This window comes from Rhamphochromis longiceps, linkage group LG12, assembly GCF_057381845.1.
Source record: "Rhamphochromis longiceps isolate RC_006_pf linkage group LG12, R_longiceps_female_GT1.1, whole genome shotgun sequence".
NCBI classification, from domain to species: Eukaryota; Metazoa; Chordata; class Actinopteri; order Cichliformes; family Cichlidae; genus Rhamphochromis; species Rhamphochromis longiceps.
Window position 1 is genome coordinate 33,830,293 of NC_140568.1, and position 27,974 is coordinate 33,858,266.

The 27,974-nt window shown below is 41.3% G+C and overlaps 1 protein-coding gene across 2 annotated transcripts; it reads left to right on the top strand.

Annotated features, from left to right (window-relative positions):
- Positions 1-10,050: 10,050 nt before the first annotated feature.
- On the top strand, positions 10,051-27,891 carry lifra (LIF receptor subunit alpha a). Of its 2 annotated transcripts, none has more exons than XM_085425945.1 (18): positions 10,051-10,214; positions 17,935-18,154; positions 18,321-18,457; positions 18,774-18,927; positions 19,473-19,751; positions 19,905-20,034; positions 20,916-21,058; positions 21,192-21,340; positions 21,496-21,649; positions 21,900-21,964; positions 22,249-22,480; positions 22,717-22,902; positions 23,846-23,947; positions 24,104-24,250; positions 24,429-24,578; positions 24,756-24,849; positions 25,024-25,090; positions 25,236-27,891. In XM_085425945.1, exons 2-18 carry the CDS (start codon positions 18,046-18,048, stop codon positions 25,923-25,925), a joined length of 2,988 nt encoding a protein of 995 aa, XP_085282071.1. In that variant the 5' UTR covers positions 10,051-10,214; positions 17,935-18,045; the 3' UTR covers positions 25,926-27,891. The 2 variants fall into 2 exon arrangements, with proteins under 2 accessions (XP_085282071.1, XP_085282072.1); XM_085425946.1 differs by having other exon boundaries at positions 18,777-18,927.
- Positions 27,892-27,974: the final 83 nt, after the last annotated feature.

Genomic DNA, 27,974 nt, shown 5'->3' on the forward strand with positions numbered 1-27,974 from the left:
CAGGGCTGTTTCGAGGTGACCGACTGGGAAACACTCTGTGAGCCTCACGCCGAGGACATCAATGGGCTTACTGAGTGTATCACAGACTACATAACTTTCTGCACCGACTCCATTGTTCCAGCTCAGACTGTTCATTGTTACCCAAATAACAAGCCGTGGGTGACTAAGGACATCAAAGCCCTCCTCAACAACAAGAAGAGGGCTTTCAGAGGGGGCAACAAAGAGGAGGTGAGGAAGGTCCAGGTGTTACTAAAGGACAAGATCAGAGAGGCTAAGGACAATTACAGGAGGAAGCTGGAGTGGAAACTCCAGCAGAACAGCATGAGAGAGGTGTGGAGGGGCATGAAGACCATCACTGGATTCAGGCCAACCAACAGCAGGGGAGCTGAGGGAGGTGAGAATAGAGCCGACGAGTTGAATCTGTTTTTCAATAGATTCGACACTACAGTGTCTGCTCCCACCCCCACAACCTCACCTGCAGTCAGCCTGGAATCCAGAGCCACACCACTGTGCCAGCCTCTCTCTTCACATGTTGCCTCCTGTGAGATTCCTGACACCCCTCCCCCACCCATCACCTTCACTCAATACCAGGTTGAGATGCAAATGAGGAGACTTCACTCAGGCAAGTCTGCTGGACCAGACGGAGTGAGTCCCCTTGTCCTCAAGGCCTGTGCCCCCCAGCTGTGTGGAGTCTTTCATAAACTGTTTATGCTGAGTCTGAGTCTGCAGAGGGTCCCGGTGATGTGGAAGACATCATGCCTCGTCCCTGTACCAAAGACGCCTCGTCCCAGTGGCCCCCAGGATTACAGGCCCGTGGCACTGACCTCCCACATCATGAAGACCCTGGAAAGGCTCATCCTGGACCAGCTGCGACCCATAGTAAGACCACATCTGGATCCCCTTCAGTTCGCTTATCAGCCTCGTCTCGGAACAGAGGACGCCATCATCTACCTGCTCAATCGTGTCTACACCCATCTGGACCAGCCGGCGAGCACTGTGAGGGTCATGTTTTTTGACTTTTCCAGTGCTTTCAACACCATCAGGCCGACCCTCCTGGGTGATAAGTTAGCAGCGATGCAGGTGGATGCTTCTCTGGTGTCCTGGATTGTTGATTACCTGACAGGAAGACCACAATATGTACGTCTCCCACAGTGTGTGTCTGACAAGGTGATCAGCAACACAGGGGCACCACAGGGGACTGTCCTCTCCCCCTTCCTCTTCACCCTCTACACCACAGACTTCAGCCACTGCACAGAGACATGCCATCTTCAGAAGTTTTCTGATGACTCTGCGGTGGTTGGATGCATCAGCAGGGATGATGAGACAGAGTACCGGGCTGTGGTCGACTCCTTTGTCACGTGGTGTGAGCAGAATCATCTGCAGCTCAACGTGGCAAAGACCAAGGAACTGATCGTGGACTTCAGGAAGACCAGGAAACACTTGACCCCTGTTTCAATCCAGGGGGTCAGTGTTGACATTGTGGAGGACTATAAATACCTTGGAGTACACATTGACAATAAACTGGACTGGGCTAAAAACACCACAGCACTTTACAGGAAGGGCCAGAGTCGTCTCTATTTTTTGAGGCGACTGAGGTCCTTCAACATCTGCCAGAAAATGCTGAGGATTTTCTATGAGTCTGTGGTGGCCAGTGCGATCCTCTATGCTGTTGCATGCTGGGGGAGCAGGCTGAGGGTCGCAGATGCCAACAGACTTAATAAACTGATCCGTAAGGCCAGCAATGTTGTGGGGATGGAGCTGGACTCCCTCAAGGTGGTGTCGGAGAGGCGGATGTTGTCCAAGATAAAGACAATGTTGGATAACACCTCTCACCCACTCCATGACATGCTGGTCAGTCACAGGAGCACGTTCAGTGAGAGACTGAGATTACTGAAAAGCACCACTGAACGACACAGGAAATCATTCCTGCCTGTGGCCATCTCCCTGTACAACGCATCCACTTAACACACTGTTTGCTGCTACAGCTACACATGTTTCTTTTCCAAATATTTATTTATAAGTGACTTATGTATGTATATATATGTATATATTGTACTATTCTTAGTTAGCGTATTGTCTGTCTTGTCTTAATGTTGGTTTAAAATGGAGCACTGTAACAAAAAATAATTTCCCCCAGGGATCAATAAAGTATTCTGATTCTGATTCTGATTCTGATTCTGATTCTGATTCTGATTCTACTTAAAGGAACACACAGCCACTCTCCATATCCTGTTTGGGAGGAACAGCCACAACCTTCAATTACGTCATTCTAAGAAGTGAATTCAGTGAAACAGTCTTCTATGTAATCATTTCCTTTTTGGTCATTTTGTTGACTGCTTTAGCACTACCTTTATGCGATTTTGAAGCAGATACAATATTCACATCATTTATGACTTGAAAAAGATAATAATACTAGAAATTAATGTTGTATTTTTACGTTTTGTATAATGTATTTAAACAATTCCAATACAGTAAAAATTAGGGCATTTGACAGCTCTAAAATGCACTAAACTATTTTTTAAAGACTCTCTCATATTCACATTACACAGTCAACTTTCTTGAAAGTTGTCCAGGATGAGACAATGAACTTTCTTTCTTGGGGCCATCAGTCAGGTGGCACGTCTCACATGTAAGAAAGCATTGTCTTTGTTTGGCAGACTGCAGGGAAAGGCTGCATTGAGCAGTTGTGTTTGTTGAATGTAAGATAAACAGATTTGTGAAATATTTTCATATCTAATCTTGGTTAATGTCTAAACGACCGCTCAAAAGTGGCGCTAACCGTAGACAGAGTGTACTAACCGTAGACAGAGTGCACTAACCGTAGACAGAGTGTCAGAGTGGGTAAGAACACCTCTTCCACCCTTGTGGTCAACACCGGTGCCCCTCAGGGGTGTGTTCTGAGCCCTCTGCTATACACTCTCTTCACCCATGACTGTATTTCCTCCTGCGCGTCCAATCTCATTGTTAAGTTTGCAGATGACACTACAGTGCTCGGACTTATATCCAACAATGATGAGACAAACTATAGGACAGAGGTGCAACAACTAGAGTCATGGTGCCACGACAATAACTTGGTCTTAAACACCAAAAAGACCAAGGAGATCATTGTAGATTTCCGGAAGAGGGGTCATAACAACCATCTGCCTCTCTTCATTGGCAGTGAGGCGGTGGAGAGGGTGAGCAGTTTTAAATTCTTGGGGGTAACTGTGACCGAGGACCTGTCCTGGGGCAACCATATCACCTCAGTTGTACGGAAGGCCCAACAGCGCCTCTACTACCTGAGGAGACTGCGGAGCGCACACATTCCCAGATCTCTGATGTTGAACTTCTACAACTGTGCCATCAGCAGCGTTCTGACGTATGGATTTCTAGTGTGGTTCCCCAGCTGCACCAAGGCCGATCAGCAAGCACTCCAGCGGGTGGTGAAAGAAGCTGGCAGAATTATTGGAACAAGTCTGCCAGAGATCAGTAATATCTTCCCCACTCGCTGTCTGAGGAGGGTGCACAGTATCCTGCGGGACCAACATCACCCTGCGCGCCACCTTTTCCATCTGCTGCCCTCAGGGAGAAGGTACAGGTCTATACAGGCCAGAACATCCAGACTGGCCAACAGCCTGTATCCACAGGCTGTGAGGCTCCTGAACTCTCTGCCCCCCTCTCACGGACAATAACCATATCCAACTTCTCAATAGCAATGAACTGGTCTGCATTGGTGCATCATATCTTTATTCTCTTCCCCCTCCTGCCCCCCCCCCCCTTTCTTAAATAGATAACTATCATATCTGATATCATATCTCACAGTACAATAATATTGAATGGGTTGCATTGTTGTATTTTGTCATGTTTCTCAGGTCTTTGTCTGAATTTCTACGAACATTATTGCTAAGAATTGTCTTATTGCATTGGAGTCACACTGGGTTAAATATGTACACTTGGGTTTTAAGGGGTATTTATTATTTTCTTCTTTTTTTTGGGTTGTATGGAAGCCCCAAACGCAATTTCATTGTTCTTGACAATGACAATAAATAAATAAATACTAAATACTAAATACTAATGGGTTGGCATGGCAGAGTTTCTTTACTCAGGAGGATTTGTGAAGTAGCTGGTCTGTTGGTGGTAATCAAATATTGTGGGGTGTGCCGAGTTCCTGTTGATGCTCACTCTAGATTATTTCAGAGCTTTTTCTTTCAAATATTTCAATTAATAATATCTTTTAATATTTAGGCTACTCATGTCTTGAATATGATTAAGATTTTACTGGTCCTCATCCCCAGATCAAACCCTTACCCACTTATTTTAAGTGTGATCCTCATGACTTTACCTCAGCTGAGTGCCAGTGGACTGACACACTTGTATGGTATGACATGAGGAACTCACAACTATGTGAACAAGCGTTACAAACTCTCACTCACAAACATCACCGACTGCATAACCAGTGGGCCGTAGAACTCATTCACAAAACAATGCTACCCTTCCAAAAAAAAACACAGAATAGGACATGCATATCTGCATTTTTCACATAGTACCACTAATTCTGTTTTCTTTCTGCTCTGAGTGTGAGGGTGCTAAAGGTTTCCAGCACTATCTTTCCATCTTTCTTTTTCATCCCACATTCACCATATATATATATATATATATATATATATATATATATATATATACACACACACACACACATATATACATACATACATACATGAATTCCCTTCTCGGCCCTGCGGGCAGTCTTTTATTCAAGCCAGGGTCCCGACATCTTTGTCCAGATGTTGTTCCTGGAATATGTTGGAGCCAATCCCCTAGCTTAGGAATCACCACACCTAGTGCTCCGATTACCGTTGGGACCACTGTTACCTTCACCCTCCACATCTTCTCCAGCTCTTCTCTGAGCCCTTGGTACTTCTCGAGTTTCTAGTGTTCCTTCTTTCTGATGTTGCTGTCATTTAGAACCCCTACATCTATCACTACGGCTCTCTTCTTCCACTTGTCTACCACCAGTATATCTGGTTGCTTTGCCATCACCATTTTGCCGGCCACTTAGTTATGCCGTTCTGTGTATGCCCTGCCTGCTAGCATCTTGCGCCCTGCTGTTATGTGCTGAATTGTCTCAGGGGCATTTTTACACAGCCTTCATATGGGCTCTTGCCTGGTGTGATGTCCTTTATTCCAGCTTCGTCCAGCCATTGGCAGGATTTCTGGATGTCAGCCACCTCCTCTATCTGCCGGTGGTACATACCGTGCAGGAGGTTGTCCTTCCATGATGGTTTCTCCTCTTCCTCCTCTTTCTTGGGTTTCTGCTGCCTGAGGTATTCACTGAGCACGCGGTTAGTTGGGGTAATCTTCCTGATGTATTCGTGGATGTTCGCTGCATCATCATGGACTGTGGTACTGACACTCACTTGTCCCCAGCCTCCTTCTTTCCACTTAGCATGTAGGGGTGGCTGTAGCTCAGGTGGTAGAGCAGCTCAGCCATTAACCAGAAGGTCGGTGGTTTGATTCCAGTCTGCATGCCAAATATCCTTGGGCAAGATACTAACCCCATGTTGCTCTGCAATGCATCCATCAGAGTGTGAATGTGTATGATTGTTAGATAGAGCACTTAAGAGTTTAGAAGAAGTGCTTGTGTGAATGGGTGTGATTGGGTGAATGAATTAGCTGTATAAAGCGCTTTGAGTGCTCAGACAGAGCAGAAAAGCGCTATATAAGAACCAGTCCGTATACCATGTATGTACGACTACACGCCTCTGGAGAGGGCGTCGCAAGTTCGATTCCCATCTGGGGGTGTCTGTATCCAGTAAGGGTCCTAGACTAGACCCGCCCATGCTAACCAGGCCTACCTACCTACCGCAGACATGAGCGAGAGACAGAAATATGAAGTCATATCAGCTCGGATGTTGCCCGGATCAACAAGGTCTGTGTCAGATGTCGAGGAACCAGGGCAACCGGATCAGAATTGGGCTACTGGGGGCATTGGTGGGCAAGAGATCAAATATATATAATCGCCACAGCATAATGTACATTATTTATGAATAAAGTGAAAATAACATTAAACATGAGACTTAAGTTTGGCTGCTTTGACAGTTACAGTCTGCACTTTGAGTTGTTGTTTTTTGTGTTTTTTGTTTTGTTTGTAGAAACTGTTCTGTGGTCAACCCACAGAAGGGACACAAAGAGGAACCTGTATTTTAGACCAGTGTACACCGGTAGCTGTGAATCCTCTTGGTCTTGGCAGCCTCAGTGACTCTGCTGAATTCAGTCACAAACGTCTCACCAACACTGCACATATTGTGATGGTAAAAAATAAATATAGAACTTAAATATATAAAAAAATACTTTTGTTTTATGATGTTGTCAAAACACCCTTTCCCCTTAGCGTATCCAGTGGTGCCAGTTAAGTTGAACACTGTTGCTAATGCCTGGAATGCCACTGTGGTATCACAGAGTAAGTATGAGAGCTATTCCTTCTTGCTTGCCAAGTAGACCTTACCAACCATTAAAAAAATATATATCAGTAATTTGTGCACATTTAACTTAACGCAACATAAATGTATTTATAAAAAACACTGAAAAACAACTCACATTGACAAAAGAAGGTTGATTTAAAATGTATTTAGTGAAAGTAATGATTTTATCTTTCTAAACTTTAGGTTGAATGCTTGCAACTGAGTTAAGTGTATTGTTTGGAAGTCTATAGGCAACCTTCTGTAAGCATGAAAGGTCCTCTAATGATGAAAGAGACTTGTTGAAATATAGTTTCCCATATATATTCTGTTTTAAAAATAGATGCAATTTTGTATACTTGTTACTTATAGTTTAAACAATTTTAACAAACACACAACACAGAGAATTTTTAAGCATAAGATGAAGCTAAATGTGGACACACAACAGAGAAAAATAGCTGTGTGCCTTGGTATTACCAGGTTGAACCATCAGGGGAAGTAAGGAGTGAAAGGCAAGAAAGGCAGAGCCACAGTGGCTCAAAGTGGCCTCCAGAAAATGCAGTCACCAAGAGGTGGAGTGGCTCAGAGGCAGAGGTCAGCCAGGTCAAAAAATTTAACAGGACGGTCAGATGAACTAGTCTTATTGATTAACGTAGTAGATCCTTTAATCTGCTGTCATGGTGGCATTGAAAACAAGTATATGAACTTGCAGCAATGGAAGGCAATACCATGGCAACCCACTGACACACCTGAAACTACCACTGAAATCAGACAAAGGGAAAGAGCGAGTGAGGGACGGAAAGAACGCCTACTTAGAGGGGAGAGGCTGAATACTTAAGCATTTAAAATGGTGTGGCATTTTTCCAAACAACATCCATTTGTGGTTTCCTAACTGGTGAAAGCAGAAAGCTAAGTTGTAAATGAATTAGAAGTGCCAGTGATTCATCATCCACAGAAGCTGGAGAAACAGGAGATGGGGAAGAACTTACAGTAAACACTCTATATTCACATTAAAAGCAGTAAACAGAATAAACACTTGCTAAATGTATTTTCAAACTCCAGACTTGGAATTTCGAGAACCACACCCAAGGTTGCCAAACCAATAACCAGGAGATAAACATTTTCCTGCTGTTTCCATAAACCAGCCTGTTCTGTTTAGAACCTTTTGGCAAATTTAACTCCCTGTTACGGCCCTAGCTGGGCCTCCTGATACTGCCCTTGTGTGGGCGTGGTGTTTTTCTCCGCCTCCTCCTCTTCTGCTCCACCCCTCTGTCTCTCTCTTGCTCTTCTCTCTCCCCAGGACACAGCTGCTGCTCATTGGACTCATTTACCACCTGGGCCCAGTCAGCAATCACCTCTCTGAGGTCATATAAGCTGGGGATGAGCTGTGAGCAGGGGGTGGGGTGTCTCTGCTTGGTGTGTAGCCTGCCTGCCTGCCTGCCTGCCTGCCTGCCTGCCTGCCTGCCTGCCTGCCTGCCTGCCTGCCTGCCTGCCTGCCTGCCTGCCTGCCTGCCTGCCTGCCTGCCTGCCTGCCTGCCTGCCTGCCTGCCTGCCTGCCTGCCTGCCTGCCTGCCTGCCTGCCTGCCTGCCTTGTGGAAGCAGTATAGAATTAGAATTCAACTTTATTGTCATTGCACAGGTACAGGGCAACGAAATGCAGTTTGCATCCATCCAGAAGTGCTTTAGTGATATAGATATATTACAATATATATATTAGCAATAATATAGATATGTGAGTATATTACAGAAATAGCTGCTTTACGTGAGTAGTGTGGGCTTGTGGGCCTTGGCAGCAGTAAAGCCAGCTGCTGTTAGTGACAGGGTGAGCTTGTGGGCCCCTGGAAGTGCCTCCTCGTGGAGTTTTTGTTTGGTTGTTGTGTTCTTTGTTGTTGCAACCTTTTTTCCCTTTTTTTGGCATGTTATTGTAATACGGCGTTGCCGGCTCCTTATGTTATGATTATCTACAATAAAGACTGTTATTTACTAAGGACACCTGTCTGTTTTCCTTTCATTCTGTTCTGGACTCATTTGTTACTGGTTCCCTCACTCGCATGCCTAGACCCCTTCGGGGGGGACGTAACACTCCCTTATACAGTAATGTACACATATCAACATCATTAAACATCTGGTAGTCATACTGACTTTGGCAGCAGAGGTTTCCCTGAACTTCATCGACTGTGAGAAGACTGCAAAAGAAAAACCCCCAGAAGTGTCGTGCCACCCACAGCGCCAAGATCTTGACATTATTTTCCAGGTTTTTGTAGAGAACAGACTGAAGAGAGAGTTTTTCTACATTCATAATAATTCTATACCACTGCCTCAAAATACACATTTATTATTACACTTTGCGTGATGATAAATGGATAAAATCAGCATTTCTGTCCATCAGTCTGCACAGAACAATAGATTTCCTTTTTTGTATTGAAAATTAAAACTACTTTACAATAGTCTTCAGTCTCTCACTTTAGAACTTTCTAGAATGCATTTGGATTTCGTTACAGTTTTGCTTTTGAATCGTTTGAATGGGATTTATGATTTTCTTTTGTCGGTGGGTCACGCAGGGCGAATCTGAGACTTTTGCCAGCACTAATTCCATGTTGCGTTGGTTGTATGCTTTCGGGTTACCTTTGTCAAGTTTAACAATCACAAAAATCAAAGGTCATTTGTTTTCTGGCGGAAAGACTTTCTTTAAGGATTGCGTCTGGCTTCCTATTTTTAACCAGTCTCTGGTGCTGAGAAGCATGCCCATGCCATGATTCTACCATCACTATCCCTGAAAGGATTCTCATTCTTTATCCATCCCTTATGCTTCTGAGAGCTCTGTCACAGTTGTCTACAGAGAGCTCCTGGGCTTCATACCTTGTCCTGACATCCAGTGTGAATTGTTTGACCTTGCAGGTCTAAAGGTCTCCTTTTTCTAAACTATGTTCAATCAGTCTATTTGGACTAAGCTCTGGTCCAATCTAACAGCTAACTAAAGCAAAGAGAATGAAACAATAAGTGGAAGAATTTTGTTTTAGTACAACATTTAGCTTATTATTTCAAATGACTGAAATTTGTGGAAAAATAAAAGAAATGCTTAAAAAATGTACACTTTAAAAAGAAAAACAGTTTTTTGGGGGGTTATATTTCTTTTGTTTAGTCTGGTTTTATATGCTTTTTCTCTCTATTCTTCATTTTTTTACTTAAAAAATATAAAACACCCAAAAGGGTTGGGCTTTTGATTTTGTATTAAAAAACAACAACAAAAACATTTTCATCAGTTTAAACAAAATGTTTAAAAAGTGTTATATGGATGTCTTTGGAACCACATGACACACGCACAAATTGAAAATAAATAAACAATAAATCAATTCAATTTGCTGTAAGTTGAAAAAACAGGGATTTCACATAACATCACATCTAAACATCGAAGCTGATTTTTTTTTTTTTTTTTTTTTTTTTTTTTTTGGTGTTTTTTGTACTATCATAGAGTAATTGTTTTCTCAGGTTTGTCCTGCGTGTCCTGAACGCGGCACGACAACGCCCTCTCCCTGTGTGAACTGCAGGTTACAAGAATCCTATTGGCTAGTCCAGACGTCTACTCGCGGTTCGCTGTATTCCAGTAATCCCAACCCACTCGGGAGTCACTGGGCACGGTCCAACAGCACGGCAGGGACAGGGGCTGGATCGAGAAGATATCGTGGCTCTTTAATTATTTATCACGTCATTAAGGAGCAGGATTAATTGAATATATATCCGAAACATCAACGAAAACCAGTTCTCGTCACATCAGAGGTAATTTCGCTGTTATTTGTGTTCGGACGTCCTGCTAGCGATAGTTCGTTTAGGGCAGCTACTCCAGCTAACAGTGTTTTCCAAATATCGGTGGCCTGTCTGCGTGTGTGTGGTGGGTGGCTTCTAAGTGACTTTACAATGACTGTCGGCTGACTTTATCCCCTGTTATTATCATTAAAACTATTGTTAAGAAGTCAAGGGAAATGAAAAACAGTTCATATTTAGTTACCGTGTAGTTTAATATAATTACAGTGTGTGCGTTTTTAAAGATGCGTTTGCTGTTGCGGTATTCCCCATGCTTCTCACTTGCTAATGCTAATGATGCAAACTGTCCGTCCTGTGATTGTGCAGTTGGGCTGGTCTGTTAAACTGAATCAGCCACAAATTCACATAATAGTTTAAAAACGAATAAATGGATGACGGTTACAGCTTTTGATTGTTTTGCTGTGTATTTGGGACCCACAAATTTGAACTGTGTATGGTGATAATGTATATTTTGTAATTATGGGATTATGGTTTACAGATTGAGAAGTCAGTTTCTTAATCAGGTAGTCAGTGTGTTGCAGTATGGATTGGGCATTTGCCGCCTCTATCTTGTGTCTCTTGGTATAAAACAGGTCCATGTTCATTTTGAAACTAAACTGTGAACAGATAAAAAAAATATGCACAGACAGGTAAAGAGATCCCCTATCTGGGAACATACAGCATGTTCTTACAAAACCCTGGGTGGGTATTTTATCATACTCTATCATACCCTACCCAGTAGCTGCTTAATATTACAGGCAACAGTTCCTACCATTTGTAACACCTAAAAGCAGGGATACAGGCAGCGCACAGTTAAGGTGCCAGTGAATCAGCAGGCGATCCTTCTTAAGTGTTAAAGTATCTGCACATGACAAGTGAGGCAAATGATCCCTTGTTGCATCTTATTTATTTATATCTATTTGTTCAAACCTAACAGAAAGCTGTCACCCTGTTATTTTCAACGTCTTCATCTTTTCAGTAGTAGTAATAAGAGTTATCTTCTGTATCCTCTTCGTACATTACTTTTATTAAATTCTGATGGATTTAATAAAAATAGATACATTATTGCATCATGTAGTCTAGTAGTTTTATGACTCAACATGGGACATACAAGCAGCAGACACCATAACAATCTGGAAAAATATGTTTCACCTACCCCTAACTGGGAGGACAATAGGTCCCCTGTTGGTATGTTTGCTTTGCAAATGGTCACTTGGTTGTTTCCGCTAGAAGCTAACCTACTGCTAGTTTGCATAGTTCTCTTTTTGGCTTGCTTGATTTAAGCTGTAGACAGTGTGTGTTTATTTGGCTTAAGTCAGAAGCTAGGAAGCAAAAATGTAAAAACAAATTATATGAAGTGAGCTGTACTCACTTCCAGTTGTTTTTTTAGATTAGCATTTTCATCCATAAAGAACTACAGGGAATAGGGAAGGAAGGAAGGAAATGCCTTGTGGTTGACATCCAAAAGCTACACACACACACACACACACATACACACACAGAGGACTCAATGTCTTCTTTCCACTGAGGTCAGAGCACCGACAGTTCACACGGACATTCATTTGGTAACTTTCCCTGTTTTCACTTATTCTCCAACAAGCATCCGGTCTTCCCCTCTTCCCATTTAAATGTCGAACATAAGTAGCTGAAGCTTTAGCTCGTGTTTCAAAATGTCACCTCAGCTACATAGAGCCACTCAGTGCTTACTTCTTTGGTCACAGTGGTCACTGTATGACAGAGTAATGGCAGCTTTGCTGAGCGTAGGCTGAGAACAGGCAGACAACTGTTTCCCTGGATTTGGCAAAGGAAAATCTTATCAAAGGTTTTGATTGGCTTTTGTTCAAATAGTATGCATCTGTATGTACATATGAGCAGACATAAAAATGATAAGCTCATGCAATATAGTCCGCTACCTGGGGCAAAATGCTTACTGACAAAACATTGCAGCATATAAAAGGTTTATCAAACAAAGTTACATCTATTTAGGTAGGTGTGGTATTTTTCTAAGCTTTTTGTAATGTTTTGCTTGAGTAGTTGCTTTTTAGCTTAAAGCAGTGGTGGTTTGGTGTAATTTTGGCTTTGGCTCTCATTCATTTTTATTTTCGTCCTGGTCTCAGTTCTAGTGGGAACAACGATCCCTTTATATGATCTTTAAACGTCAGGATGTCTTTTGGTACATTTACAGGAGACAGATTAATAACTGTTACTCTTACTGTGAAAAGCATTTCTCATGTTCTGTTGGTGTGGGGAAAAATATTGTTGGAATCTGGAAACTTGTAACTATAATAGTCTTATTATTACTTTGTGTCATATGAAATAAAAACAAGGTTTAATTATTAACTCCCCTGGGCAAAGGACAAGTGCACTAGCCAAGACTCATACAAACAAACCCTTGGGAGAAAACAAGCACCTAACTTTGCGTCTGTCAGTAACTGTTTGTATTATTTGTGACTTGTGAACTCCCTGAAGCACTAGACATGGGAAATGGGTGTTTGAAGTACACTTGGATATTTTCCATGGCTTTCCCCTAAACGTGGCTTTACACAGCTGCACAGTGTGGTGGTGTGGATAGAGGCGCAGGCTCAAATACAATGGCTTGTGTTTCACTGATTGTTCATTTCTTTGGTCCCGCTGTATTAAAAAGCAATGACAGCTCTGCTGACTGCAGGCTGGAACAGACGCAAAGATTGCCTCCACATTTGGCTAAAGATAATACTATCAGTCACAGGGCCTCATTGCTCTTTCCAGTCTGTATTTGTAAGGTCATTTGTGCAAATGAACAAGGGCAGAAATCACACAACCACAAAGTATCTCCCATTGCCTGAGGCAGATTAAAGTGTAATTCATCATAATATTTATGTATATAGACAATAAGAATTTTGTAATATTTTGAGGTGTTTCTGTCCAAGCACAGGTAATTCTGTCTCTGTCTTCTTTTTCAGTTTAGTTTTCAGTTTTTGTTCAGTTTTATTTTGTCTCCTGGCCTTGCTTGTAGCATCAATAAGAATCACATAGCAATAACAGTTTATCTTCATACTTTTCTCAGTTCTTGTGTTTTAGTTTGACACTAGAGTTAAAAGAGTCAGTTATGGTGGCCCTGAAAGATCAAACACACTGCAACTTAGAAAAACACCAGCAAATAGAAAATTGCTGCAAAATACACAAAAAAAAGAATGGAAATTAGCCCAAAACATACTAATTCTGCTGTGAGGGAGAAAATGATGCAAGTTAATTTGTGTTTTATTTGCATGGTTTGCTATGACTGTTAGCTTATCTCCCCAAAAACACTTCCTTTGTGTTTTGTGAGGCTTTTTATGAGCTTTTCTATGTTTTTTCTCTTTCTGTTGTGTTTTAATCAGTTCTGTTTTGCGTGCTTTTGCAGCACTTTTTTTGTGTGTTTTGCTACGTTGCAGTGCTTTTGACCTATCAAGGCCACTACAGTTAGTAGTATCAGTTAGTAATCGCCAAGTTCTAATAGGTCTCTGTGGACAAACATTTGTCATTTACTATAATCACAGATCACTTACAATCTACAGCTCGTCAGACGCCGCATGTAAATTCCCAGATGGGCTCTCATGTATACATAGATGTACTGATTCTTGCCATGGACATGCCAGTAACTGTGTTTATGGCGCAGTCCCTAAAGTACCAGTAACTGGAGTACATCTCTCCTGTACTTTGGATTCTTAGATTTGACAGTCAGTCCTGCCTGTGGTATTTTGCGTGGGAGTATACCTGGACAATCTTCATGGCTTTTCAGAGCCTCTTTACGCAGCTGCATATACAGCCGGGAGTAAACTGTGGTGTGGAAAGAGGTGGCAAGCTTGAAGTCACGGTGTTGTCTTTGAGGTGAGTCTGCGCTTTCCTAAAATAGGGTTACTGCAGGCATACAGATGAGGTTTAGGCTTAGTTTTTAAGTAACAACATCCTTGTGGTTTTTGTTGTTTGTGGTCACATTCATCACTGCTCCAAAGACAAGAGCCAGAGCTCAGCAGAGAGGTATTGATTTGTGTGCTGATGTGCATTTTTAGCTATCAGTTTCTTGGATGAGATTTCCCAGAATGTACAGACACCCCCCCAATGCCCTCACTTCCCATCAGTGCAGCCTGTTTAAAAAGAGAAATTGCTGTTGTTTTTGTCTTGTACCCTGAGGCTCAAAGAATTGTGTTGGGGCTTGTAAAACATTTCAACGTGGTGTGAAAATTTGGAAAAATAATCCTCAAAGAAAGGCGAATGCCCTCTCACGTGGGAAACCACAAAACATGGAATAAAACTGTTGTTTTGGTGCAAGCACAAAAATGTGTAATAGACTGACTCCACTCAGCTGTATTTATATTGAACAGTTCCTCTGAATTTCATGTGAAGTGCACTTTAATGGCAGGAAAAAAACAGAAGATTTTTGAACTGCTATAGCCAGCTCTGCAGAAAGTCCCATTAAATAAATCACATTAATACTGCTGGGTTTAGTGTGCTTTTTGAATGCAGAAGAAGCAGCTGCTTAGAAAGGAAAATGCAATTGCTATGCATGCAGAAAGAGCTAGATCGATGACCGCGAGGTTTATTTATTCACGTGTCATGTCTAAATCACAGCCAACAAACAAACATGAAGATATCTGTAACTACTTTAGGAGTCAAAAGAAAAAAACTGATCTTTAAATCCACTGACTGCTGGTCTACTGTGTAGATTGATGTTTCAGTTAATGACTGCCATAGCCTATAGCTTTAACAAAGAACTGTAGTGTTAAGAAACAAACACAAGGCTTTCAAGATTTGAAGCAGATTATAAATTTGTTCTAATTTATTCCCTCTGCCAGGATAAATAGAATCTTTTTCTTATCTTATGTTGAATCTGTCCTTGACACAAAAGAGTTATGAAATCCAGTAGCTCTCGTACTCTTGTGGTATTTGCAAAGTTTGCAGTGGGCCACGTCATGAATTAATGAAACAGCCATCTAAAAATATATCCGCATGATGCTGCACGGTCATACTCAATGTCACTATGGAGTACTGATAGGATCACTTATTTGGCAACGAGGCTTAAGGTTTTGGCAGGAATTGTTTGCTCATCTATTTGAAACATGTCACGTTATTGCTGCAAAGGGCTTGGTTGTTTTTCAGAGGCGTGTTTTTGTCAAGCTAAAGAGACGTTTGAGGCCTGCCCCAGCCTGTCTCGAGGGAAACCAGATGAACTGCAAATGTCAGTGATGGTTCAAAACACAAGAACTGAGATTTATATGCGTACACAACCACATGCAGGTTCATCGGGGTTAAGACTCGATTATTCCGTCCCTGTGCACTGCGACACATTTTGTGTTAAATTATCTAACTTTAGAAGAAAATCAGGCACCCAATGTACACCATACATGAGTCACGACTTAAAGTTTATGTTTGCAAGTATTTTTATGTATTTAATCATATTTTAAAGAGGGTGCAAAAAATATTTTTGTTCTCACATGTTGTGAAATGATAAATGCCTGTCTCATTCTTCTTAAGCTGCTTCTGCCAGACAAACTGGCAGTTTTATCTAGCAGAATGAATAAGCTGTTTGCTGTAGAGCTATTTAGAATACCAATTTATGTACTTGCATATTTGATAGCAATCTACAATAAGCTTTGGTCAGTGGGTGGAAAGATTCATGTCTGATTAGCTGAGAAAAAGAAAATCGTCACTCAAAGACAAATTTAGAAGCAGCAGAATGTGTCGTACTCTGCAGCGCAGGCCTGTGTCTGCTCTGAGCCTGGTAGAGTGCAATGGGGATGTGAACATCACTCTTGATGACAGCACCGCTGTCAATTTTTCAATAGGGACTAGGAACGCTTGCCAGATCTATTAACAAAGCTGCTAAGTTGGCAACAGTGAAGTCCTGTAAGTTACAGGGAGGTCAGGGGTCAAACTGAAATGTAATGTATTACACAATTTAACAAAAAAATAAAAAAGTAGAATTCAAAATCCCAAAAAGTTGCAGAGTATTTGAGTGCAGCTGTGGTTTACCATAACAGCTGTGAACGATTTGTGTGGTTTTAGAGGGCAGCCAAACAGACGGTGAGCAGGCCGAGGTGGTACAGATTTTTGACTGGCAGTACCTGTGGAAGGAGTTTTGTTGACATTAGAATTGAATACACTCTGACATTCCATTTAGTGAAAATAAATGGTTGGGTTGATATTTCCCTGGAAAAGATAGCTCTGCGTTGTTGTACAAGTTATCTTCAGCTCGATCTACACTGCTGCCAGCTGCCTTTACATGCAAGTGTGTCTACTCAGCTTACATTACTTTCAATTAACCCAAAGTCCTGGTAGGAATAGTTAAATGTGCTCATCTATCATAGACTATATATAAAAGTTGGACATAGGTTGGAGGTCTGTCTGTTTGTATAGAGATGAATGGAAAAATGACCCGTTGGCTCATTTTATCCATGATCTCAGTAAATACCTCCCCAGTGGTTTTATAGTCTCAGCCCGTAGTTTAAAGTTTTATTTAATACAACCTAAAGATCATTTATTAAATTGTTAGAATAAAAAAGGGGATAAAGTAGGGCGTACTTTAGGGTGGACCTGCTTTCTGATTCATAACTCACTTTGTGTGAGCACACATTGGCCCACAGTGGCTAAGTCGTAATGCCCACAAAGCTCAGCTCAAAGCCTCAAGACAGGACTAACTGGTAATGTTGCCATAGCTACATCAATCTTTTATATTGCACAATGATTTTAGTCAGTGGCTTTAATCTGTAGGGTCAAGCAATGCAAGATTATATGTAGAGCACCTGTTAAATGCACAAAAAGTTCCAGCTGCATGGCATACATGTTCTTGTCTTGTCTGACCCACAGCTGTGGGGCTGTATGGTGCTGTGGATAACGTGTGCAAAAGATCCTCATTTCGAAACCGGGAGGAGACACAGAGTCAGCCTTGGGGCGTTCAAAGCTAGTGTACTGGTAGTGCCGGTTCCAAGCCTGGGTAAGTGGGAGGTTTGTGTCAGGAAGGGCGTCAGGCATAAAGTCTGTGCCAAATCAAACATGCAGATACGTCCGGCAGCCAAAAGAACCTGCAATGCTGGTGCCACAGTTGTCTTTGTATCCAGTTTGCCTGTATCTTTCTGATTGTTCATAAGTCCGGTTGATAGGAGCAGTGTTAAATCAAAACCCTCCAAAACGGCTTAGAAAAAATAAAAAACTAGGACCTTTAAGAGGAGGACAAGTACAGGATAATCCAAATACCAGGAACAGGAGGATTTTCATAACCAGTGTGTGTGATGTGTGTGCTTAAACAGCTGCCACGGCGAAGTTTTTGGGGTTTTTTTTTTTTTTTTTTTTTTCTCCTTACGGTTGACTTTTCTTGGCAGTTGTACATCTGGCTTTGGCAAGAAGTAACATAAGAATGGCAGCTTGCAGTGAGGTATTGCAAAAATTGAAGTCAGTTCAACACATTGGTCCCCAGTGAACCCAGCAGTGTCAGAAACAAACCTAAAGAACATTTCTTAAAAACACTGCGTGCCAGAATATTTTCATGGAAAAAACATTATGTTTACATGACTTCAACCCGGTCAGCTTCACAGTGTCCCCAAGTAACTCTCGGTCATTAGCATTATTTTTTTTCACAGCCAGGCTGTTATTTTCTTTTTTTAATAATATCTATGTTTTAACATGATACATGATACATTTATCGTTGTTTTGAACTCTGTCCTTCTGGGTTTTTCCACAGGCCTTCCTCTGTATAGGTTTTGCCTCTCAGGATGTTTTAACACGGTAGTGTAGTGAAGAGGACCATCACTTCATCAGGATCTGTAAGCGGACGCTTGGCCAGTAGATAAAAATGGCTCACTTAAGTCTTACTCCCACCTCAAAGCTTATTAGCAGTGGCTTTGTCTGGCTCCTGTGGATTGTCCTGGGGTTTTCGACTTCACACACTCATGCAGATACTGGTAAGAACTGAAACACGTGAAGGAAACCTTAACTTTAATAAATCGGATATTCTGCTCTGCTGAACTCATCTAATGTTGAAGGTTTCTTTAATTCTAAGAAGCCATTTAGAGTTAAACTGTGTGTCCTATAATCACTAAACCCTGATGGGATTTTTTTTCCCCCCAGGCCTTACAGTACCTCAGCGGGTGACGCTGTCTCCTAACTGGTACACACAGGAACTCTCCATATCCTGGTTGGGAGGAGGCGCGACGACCTTTGACGTCATCATTCTAAGAACTGAATTCAATGAAACTGTCTTCTATGTAAGAGCACTTCATTTTCTACGAACTTGTTTTGTCATGGAATTTTAAAGCAATTGTAGTAATTATGAGTGTAGGAAGATTTGCTGTACTGGTAACATTGTTTTGAAAATCATCTTTGGTATTTGTATAGTATTTTATTTTATTTTTTTCAAAAGGGAATCGTCATCTTGTGCTGCATATTTTCCTGTAGTGATTGCTTTGATTTTACGTGAACTTTAGGTTTTGTGTGCACTAAGTAGGTGATTTCTTCTCTATGACGGTCGCAATATTTCACCAATTACTTGTTTGAACTGTGCATTCTGTGTATGTTCTGTAGGAGAAAGTCTCTCCGACAGTGAATAAGGTGAGTGGTCTGCACCAGTGGACGTGGACTTCAGTTAACCCCCTGGAGTGTACCTCCCTGTCAGTCAAAATCCGCTCAAGAGATGGGCACACTACAAGTGAATGGAGTCAGACTGAGACACTTCAAGGTCAGTGGCACGGATGTATATTATAGACCATCAGTAATTAGTTAAAACCTAAGTAATATTAATAATAATAATAATAATACATTTTATTTAAATAGCGCCTTTCAAAGCACCCAAGGACACTGTACAACAGATAAAAACTGGAAATATACACAATGATAAAAATAGAAGATAAAAGTTAAAACATACAGAAATTTAAGAATAGGCAATTTTAAACAGATGAGTTTTGAGGGTGGACTTAAAAAGAGAGAATGAACTAATATTTCTGAGGTCCGGGGGTAGGGAATTCAAAAGTCGAGGGGCAGAGCAGCTAAAGGCCCTCCCTCCCATTGTGATCAGACGAGCAGAGGGAACAGAGAGAGAAAGAGAAGATGAAGATCTAAGTACCCAGTTAGTATCCTGTTGGCATGTTCTCATTAAGGCCTCATTCTTTTAAAATGTATACCTCCTAAAATATTTGCCTTGTGCATATCAGTGTCTTTTTACACCTTACTACTCTCTTAACTCAATTTTTTTTTTATTCTTTCTCGATCTGTTTTCTATTTCAGGAAATGATCACCCCAATAGTGAGCAGAGAGTTAAGGTATTTCCCCAGGACAAAGTTTTACCTGTGGGGGCCAACATCACCTTCTGTTGCATTTTGGATGAAGGGATGGTCTTAGATAAGCTAAAGTACGACGGGAACACTACGAGCGTGACACGACTGAGCAGGCGGACCTATTCCACTACAGTGTTTAATCTGGTGGCCTCTCGCCAGTCAGGGAGCAACATGCTTTGTTTGCCAGAAGACAAGGAAAAACTGTATGGAGCCGTTGTGTTTGTTGGATGTAAGATAAACACGTTTGAAATATGTTTAGATCTAATCTGGGTTAATGTTTTGGGCATGGCAGAAAAATACATTCATTTATATCTTTTAATATTTACGACTCTAAAAATGTGACTGAGATTTTTTTTTTTTTTTTTTTTGCCCACATCCCCAGATCCACCACTGCCCATTGATTTTAAATGTGAGACTCATGACTTAAGATCAGCTGTGTGCCAGTGGGGTAAAGGACGAAACACTCACTTGTATGGCAGTCAACGAGGAACTCGCTACTTTGTGAACAACAGGTACGCAGTCTCACTCACAAAAGGGAACAGTAGAACTGTACAATCACTCATTCACAGAAAACATCTGCAGGTTCTAGAATACATGGACATTACAGGGAACCTTTACCTGTATTTTTCAAACAATCCTACATCCGTCCAAACCTGTCCAAACCGCATGTTGGATGTTTCTTTTTTGCCACCTAAAGCTTTTTATCCAGTGTGAGCACAAAAATGATTTGTCCAGTAGGTCACAGAAGCAAAAGGGTCTAACTGCAGTGCCTTAAACCTCTCTCCTCAGGCAAGAATAACATATATAAAATGTACACGTGTGCTGCTCATCAACTGGCATTACCTGCATGATTATAGGCAGAACTTTTTCAGTGAAGAGCTGCGATGATGCTCTCCACAGTACCGTGCCAGCAGTTTTCTTCCAGATAAAAATGCTATGAACCCAGGATGGAAAGAAAACAGAAGATTGTTTTACAAAATTAGATGTGAAAGCCCTTTCAGCTTTTATGTCCAAGACTTTGCTTTTAGCCATCATCGGGTCACACTTAGTTTGTATTTGAACAATGTGTTTATATTATTTATGACAGTTCCTCTGCCTTTCTCTAAAAATCCTTTTTTTTGTACGGAAAAAAAAACTACTGGGAGAGGAAGACGAGAAATATAAAACACTTAGGCAAAGAGACCACTTGCCTCTGTGAGTCCATGTGATAGCAGATTGGCACACTTCCAAGCCTTTTACAGGAATAGCTTGAACGCTGGCCAAAATGTTTTTCATTCTGTGCCTTTTCTATATGTTAGAAAGACAATTTGAAGTGATTACATTTTATTGTGAATTGCTATACTTACAGCAAATCTAATTTTTTGTGCCTTTTTTTTTTTTTTTTTCTTTTTAGGGACTGCAGTGAGGTCAACCAAGATGTGGGACAGAAAGAAGCAACCTGTACTTTAGACACATGGGAGGGTAACTGGACACTGGTAGCTAAGAATCTTCTCGGTCAGTACAGCCTCACGGACACTGCTGAACTCAGTCACAGAGGTAGGTGGCTCAACCTTAGCTTCTCTCCATCACTGCACATACTCTTCTGGTAAAACAGACATATAGAAATCAAAAATATATAAAAAATACTTTTTTCCTTTTCTGATGTTGTTGAATCTTTCTTCCTCCTCAGTGTGTCCAGTGGCGCCAGATCTGCTGAGCGTCGTTGCCTATGCCTGGAATGCCTCTTTGTCGTGGCATTGGAAGTACGACAGTTATTCTTCCTTGGCACTTGTCTGCCAGGTTGAGATCACCGCAACAGAGGACGAAAAACTAATAAAGGTGAGAAGTCTGCGCTTGTGTATGTTGTGCAATATGTCAGACATCATCACTTTGATTCTTCTAGGACTGCATCCTACCACATTGCCCTCAAGAAATGCGAGGTCATGTAGGATGTTCTCTCATTCGTGCTTATAAAATCGAATGTCTGTTTCCAGCGTGTTTTCTCTGGTGTGGGTCTGAGGTCTGTGTTTCTGTCGGACCTGTATCCTGATGAGCACTACAGTGTTAAAGTCCGCTGCGGTGCCCAGCAGAATTTCTGGAAGTGGGGAAACTGGAGCAAACTGTCTTCCTTCAAAACTAAAACCTATGGTAAATTATTTATTTGTGGTGTTGCTTATTTTGGCAGAATTAGGGATTCAAGTGTTTATTATTTCCTAATTTTATCAATCAGTAATTTTTTAGTGATTAATTGTTGGGTGTCTGCCTGAATTAATTCAACTTTAAGGAAATCTAGGAAGTAAATTTGTTGCTAAATACTGGATATTTGAAGTCCTCATTTCTATAGGACTAGAGTCTCTGAAATGTAACATAACGTTTGTATGTTTTTGACTTTTCTCAGTTCCCGATACCCCAGATGCTTGGATATGGTTGAACACAGATAACACCGGGAAGGTTGTTTGGAAGGTAATGTGTCCTTTTTTTTTCTTTTTTTTTTCATCTTTGACTTGAGCTGTTTTAGATTTACATGGTCATTATAGACAATTTGCTTTATGCATGTATAATTGGAAAGAGCACAGATTCATCATGTTGACTACAGCTATAATGCACAGACAAGTAACATGTGCATTTTCATTCGTTATCCTGTTTCGTTTTACCACTTTGACACAGGTCACTGTTTAACGTACCATGAAATGTACCCCAATAAGAAGAAAGCGATTTAATATAATTTCTTTCCTGATCTCCTTTAGCCTCTAACACGAAGACAGAGCCACGGTAAACTGACACAATATGAAGTTTTCCTTTGGAGTCCTGAAGAAAATCGAGCACTTGCGCCGGCTGTAACCTTGCCACCGAATAATTGGTCCATGCCAGTCAACCTCACAGAAATCGCTTTCTTCAGCAATAACGGCAGCGTCGTAGCAAAAGTAACTGCAAGGAATGATGCGGGATCTTCTCCACCTGCAAGAGTACATTTGACAAGTATGTGAAAGTGGAGGGAGAGTGTGTGTGTGAGATGTTTATCTTATATTTCAACAGCACACTTGACCTAATGTGACATTGCTGGCAGCTTCTAAGGAGAACTTTCTGGTGTTTTAGCGTCTGCTTTCACTCGTATAACATGCGTCGTTGTTGAAACCCTAAAGTAGCACTCTGTTGTGTAGAAACAGTGAATAGATGTGGCTTCTACATTGCTAAGCTTGTTTTCATCCTTCCAGGTGTGGAACCCCTTGCTGCGCCCAGGATAGTTTATACAGACCAAGGTTTTCCCCTGTTCTGGGAAAACAATGCCAATGCCACCTGTGGATATGTGGTAGAGTGGCTTGATGCCTTCTGCCCACAAGACTGCCCTGTAGAGTGGATTAAGTTGCCTGCTGGAACCACTAATGTTTCCATTGAGTCAGGTATGCAACAACTGTCAGCCTGTGAAAACGGAGCATTGATTTCAGTGGATTTTATCACTGTGCTGTATGTGTTTTGATTGTTGGTACAAACTTTGTTGTCTTTCTGTTAGTATTATTCTTGACTGTGTATAGTAATTTCAGGTCTTTTCAGACACGGAATAGATAATATTGCTGTTTTCTAGTTTTCAGAGATGAGCCATTTTTATACTAACGTTCCTCATAGCTCCATTCAAAACAGCCAACAGCATTGATAGGAGGCAAAATTACTGACAGTATTACTACAGTGTTACTACAGTATTATGTGTTGTATTATTATGTGTTGGCAATTATTAAAATCTAACTGTATGTAATTGCTCACCTGATTGAAGTGAATTACACATCAAGTGTTTGCTTGCAATCAATCTTGTCTCTGTGTCTCTTGCAGGATAATTTGTTAAAGTTACTGCGCTTGTGCTAGATACACAACTCTCAAACTTTGTTACTGATGGATTCGGGAAGCTGCAACTATGTGATGAATTGTTAACTTGCTAATCTGACCTGTCACTGGTACTGTGACTGAAAGCATGTATCTCGTGGCAAAGGTTTGTTTAGGCATTCTCCAAAACACTGATATGTTTTAATGAGCTGGGAAACTCAAGATGTTGGAGGGACACCCGTGCAGTTGCAGTCTTGTGACTGCAAGTAGTCACTCTTGTGCTAAAAATGTTTGCGTAAAATGTGCTTGGCTCGAGGTTTATGGAAAAGTGGTCAGAGCGTGCATTCTGATATGGAGAGGTCACATTCAGATTAACAGGAGAGAATACGCGTCAGAAAGAGGTTTAAGATATTAAGATGATTTTCAGCTTACAACAACCTCAGTGACCTCAAATAACTCCACTGAAAAGGGCTGTCGAATTTTAAATTGTGTTGCATAACGCACAATAATCTGTTTCTCTGTCATCAGCTACGTTCCAGCCAGGTGTGAGATACAACTTGTCCTTGTACAGCTGCTCCTCAGATGCCAGGGAACTGTTGAAGCGCTGGCAGGGATACACGCAGGAGCTGGGTAGGGATACCGCTGCACACTGAAAGCTTATCTTTAAAAAACAAACAAACAAGCAAATAAACAAAAAAAATGGCGCTGTGTGTTTTAATCGCGGACAACTTTTCTCCTTCTCGCCATGCTCCTCCAACCTTTTCCCACCTTTTGTGGTTTCCACAGTCCCTTCTGTTGCTTTGACTCTGTCAGCCAGTCAGCAGAACGCTGATATTCTTCTCACCTGGAAAGAGATTCCACTGGTGAACAGAAGAGGCTTCCTCCTGGGCTACAATATTTACAACAGCACTGGTTACCAGTTCAAACTACTAGGTATATTTATGATTCTCCTCCTGTTTAACCAATAAAACTGTTACAGTACGATACTTTAAAAGGACAAAGATCATGAATAATTATGATTTTGCAGTTCATCACAATGTGTGCATTTTGCTTCTGGTTAATACTTTTCTTCTTCTTTTCTCTCCTTACTCGTTCATTACCCTTTGAACAGAGAATGTGTCTGATCCAGAAACGATGAGCTACACAGCAAAGGATTTCGCAAAGGGTTTCATTAAGGGGACCTTCAAATTTACTGTCAAGGCCTACACTGCAGCAGGGGAGAACACAGGCACCACTGCCACTGTAACAATAGAGCCCTACAGTACGTAAATATCTAGTTTTATTTATTATGTCAGTCTGTCAGCATTATTAAAGATTCTCATGTATGATGCATGCATCTATGTGTGTATGTATATATGTATCGATAGCGTAATTTGTACTTAGATGTAGGTAAATTGGTAGTGTAGCATTTCTAATACTCTTTGTCTTATCCTGACAGCTGATTGGCTCATCTTGGAGATCTTGACTTCTTTGGGGCTTGTAACTTTATTACTGGCCATCGTCACTTTCACTTGCTACAAGAAAAGGAAGTGGTAAGACTGTTGTGCTGCTATTTTTGCTAGTCTTTCTCTCTTGTTTGCATGTATGCAAGAGATGATTTTATAATTCAAGGCAGCAATGCAGAGCATCTTTTTTTTTTATTTTTATTATTATTATTCAGGCACTTGATATTCTAAATGTTAAAATTAAAATTCTGCTCCTACCAGGGTAAAGAAGGCATTCTATCCAGATATTCCAGAGCCCAAGCTTCCCAGTGATTGGCCCAGGACACGGGTACAGTATTAGCTTAATCCAGTATGATCCTTAGAAACTTCCTTGTGCTTCCTTTGTGATTACAAAAGCTCATTCCCTGTTTTTTATGTGTTATTTTTTTATGCTGTCTTGTGAAACTATATTTAACTGACTCTGTCTCTTTCAGGGTCCATTGGACGTGAAGCCATCTCCCCACAGCATGGTGTGTGTTGTAGAAACACCTGAGTATGATTGTATTAAAGATATGCTTGTTGCCATTCCTGAGGAAGATGAGGATGATGCAGGGCAGGGAATAGGAGATGAGTCAGTTGACACAGATGAACCAACGTCATTACGCTACTATAACCAAATGGTAGATGAGCGTCCCATAAGGCCACGTTTCCCAGACTCGTCTGCTTCTTCTATATCGTCTATGAGTTCAGCTCACACCGATGTGACATACACAGGGATCCAGACCTCAGGGTCTTCTTTGGTCCTCCAGCTGGATCCACAGGGTTCTTCCGAGTGCCACCAACCCCAGCTTGATCGGTTGGTCAGCTATGGAGGAGGAGGCTATCGACCTCAGATGCAACCTAGAGCCCCAAGTGATGACATGGATCTGCCTTCACCCGAGTCTTTCCTAGAGCCACAGGCTGCCTGTTCTGGCGGCTACAAGCCCCAGGGCTCCTGGCAGTTGGACTCCCCCGTGGATGCTGCAGAAATGGGCAGCCTGGCACCTTCACTGGGATCCCCTACCTCTGTTGCTTCCACTCAATTCCTTCTCCCGGATGGAGAGGAGAATACAGGGGAGAAACGACAGCTGTCGTCTTCAGCAGCATCCTGGCTCACAAACCTGCTGTCATCAACAAAACCATGAGATCATCTCTCTCTCAGTACTAGTCGCCAGGTCAGGGGGTTTAATGTGAAACTATTTTCATCATTACTGTTACCAGTGTCATGTATCGCAAGGCTAAGCCACATAGTCTAGCTAAGTATCCCTTCTGATGTAGCACTACATGATTGTTGCATTTCGACAGCAGCAGTTAATAAGTCATTTTCTGACGTTTATGCCAAACGTAGAAATGTGTCTTGTTATTTTCTCGTCCTTGGATTATGAATATAAATCTGTATATTTATAAATCAAAACATTTCTATCATGGCAGCAAAACTCCTCAAATGATTTGTTCATACCTCTCCTCTTTCTACCATACTATATATGCACCCTCTGGAGACCCGGTGTCTGATCTGTGACTTTGTGTGATGGGCATTTCCAAATGGCATTTCCTGTGTTTAGTGTGCTTACCTTTCTTTCTTTCTTCCTTTCTTTCTTTTGGTGATGTAAGCTTTACTCACTTCTCACTACAGAGAAAAACTGAATGCAGCACAGCTTCAAACTTTATAATGGCACCTGAAAATACTTTATAAGTACCTTTTAGGAAAGGAGCAGTTTTAATTGTTCATGTCTTCTGCTGTTCCACCATTGGTTTAATCTTACCTGCTTTGAGACAGCTACAGGACTGAAGCTCAAGTCCTCTCACATGTGATTTACAGTTCACAAATAGCTGTTGAAACAGGGAGATATCAGTGGAACTATGCACTTATTGATGAGAATCATCTTTAGTTTACACAGATGTGGGTGTGGTGCTTTGTATTATGGTCTGGAAATATATGGGTGATAAACCCATCGGATATACACTGTTATAAGCTAAAAACATGAATACAAAGTGATGTATTATAATGAACAAACACACGAATATGTAATGTTTTCTTGCCTTCTGTTTTGCCTTCATTACTAGTAGAGGTTTTTTTTTTTTTTTTTTTTTTTGGGGGGGGGGGTTTGCCGCGAAACGGATTTCACGGTCAGGCTGATACTTGTATTATCCTCCGAGATGATGATTGATATTATACATTTTCAACTGATGCGAGTTAGTTGGGTGGGTAATCAACGTTTTCAAAATTCAACGCTTCCAATGCTTTGCACCATCAAATTTCACACATTGCCTTATTACTCATAAATGTTGCTGTTAACAATGTCTTACGCTAGTGTGATTCAGAATTGACTGAAAGTGCACTGTATTTCAGTATCTGGATCCCACCCACACTTTAGTTTAATGTACAGGAGATGTCATTTGTCATCAGTTTTAGTGAGTGCTATGGCTTCTCGGTGTGTCGGTGTGGATTGCGAAGATTTCTTTGGTTTCTTTAGAGAGTTCTGCACAAGAACTTAATATCATTTTGGTAGGCTGTGTTTATGTGTTTACTGTCTTTTGGTCTGCAGTACATTTAAACAAATGTTTTATAATAATATATATATATGCCGCCTTTTAAATTCTATGGTTAGATAAAGGGACCAAAGGAGAGAAATGATAGATAATGAGTAGAAATGCTCATTGAATACAAATGAGTATAGAAAGCTTATAATTTGACACAATAAGCAAGATGTATTGTTTTCTTTTCTTCTTTTAGAGTCAGGCCAGGGCTTGCCCGCACGGCAGATGTGGTCTGTTGTTTCTCAGTGCCTCCAGCCAACAAGCTTTAAGCAAACCTACTGTGACGTGAATCATGACGTAAACGAACTTTAACTCTGTCTTCACAGACGAACTGATAACAGGCAGGCAGTCAGTCCTCTTTGACTACTGAGAAAATTGTATCCCCCCTTTCTTTCTCTCAGAAAACTGCTCTGAATTTTGATTTATGAGGCGACAGCTTGCATCAGTACTGAATAAGCCACTTTCAGTATAGGAGATCATAATCTTCCAAGATTATTTTAAAGAGGGGATGTAACTGAGTATTTAAACATGGCTGCATATTCTGTTCCTTCGAAGCTTGCTTTTTTTTTTTTTTTTAAACAAGCAGTGCTTCGAAGGTTATAAGTTACAGTGTGTTACAGGATTTATGTTGATTTTGATCAACAGACTGGCACCTT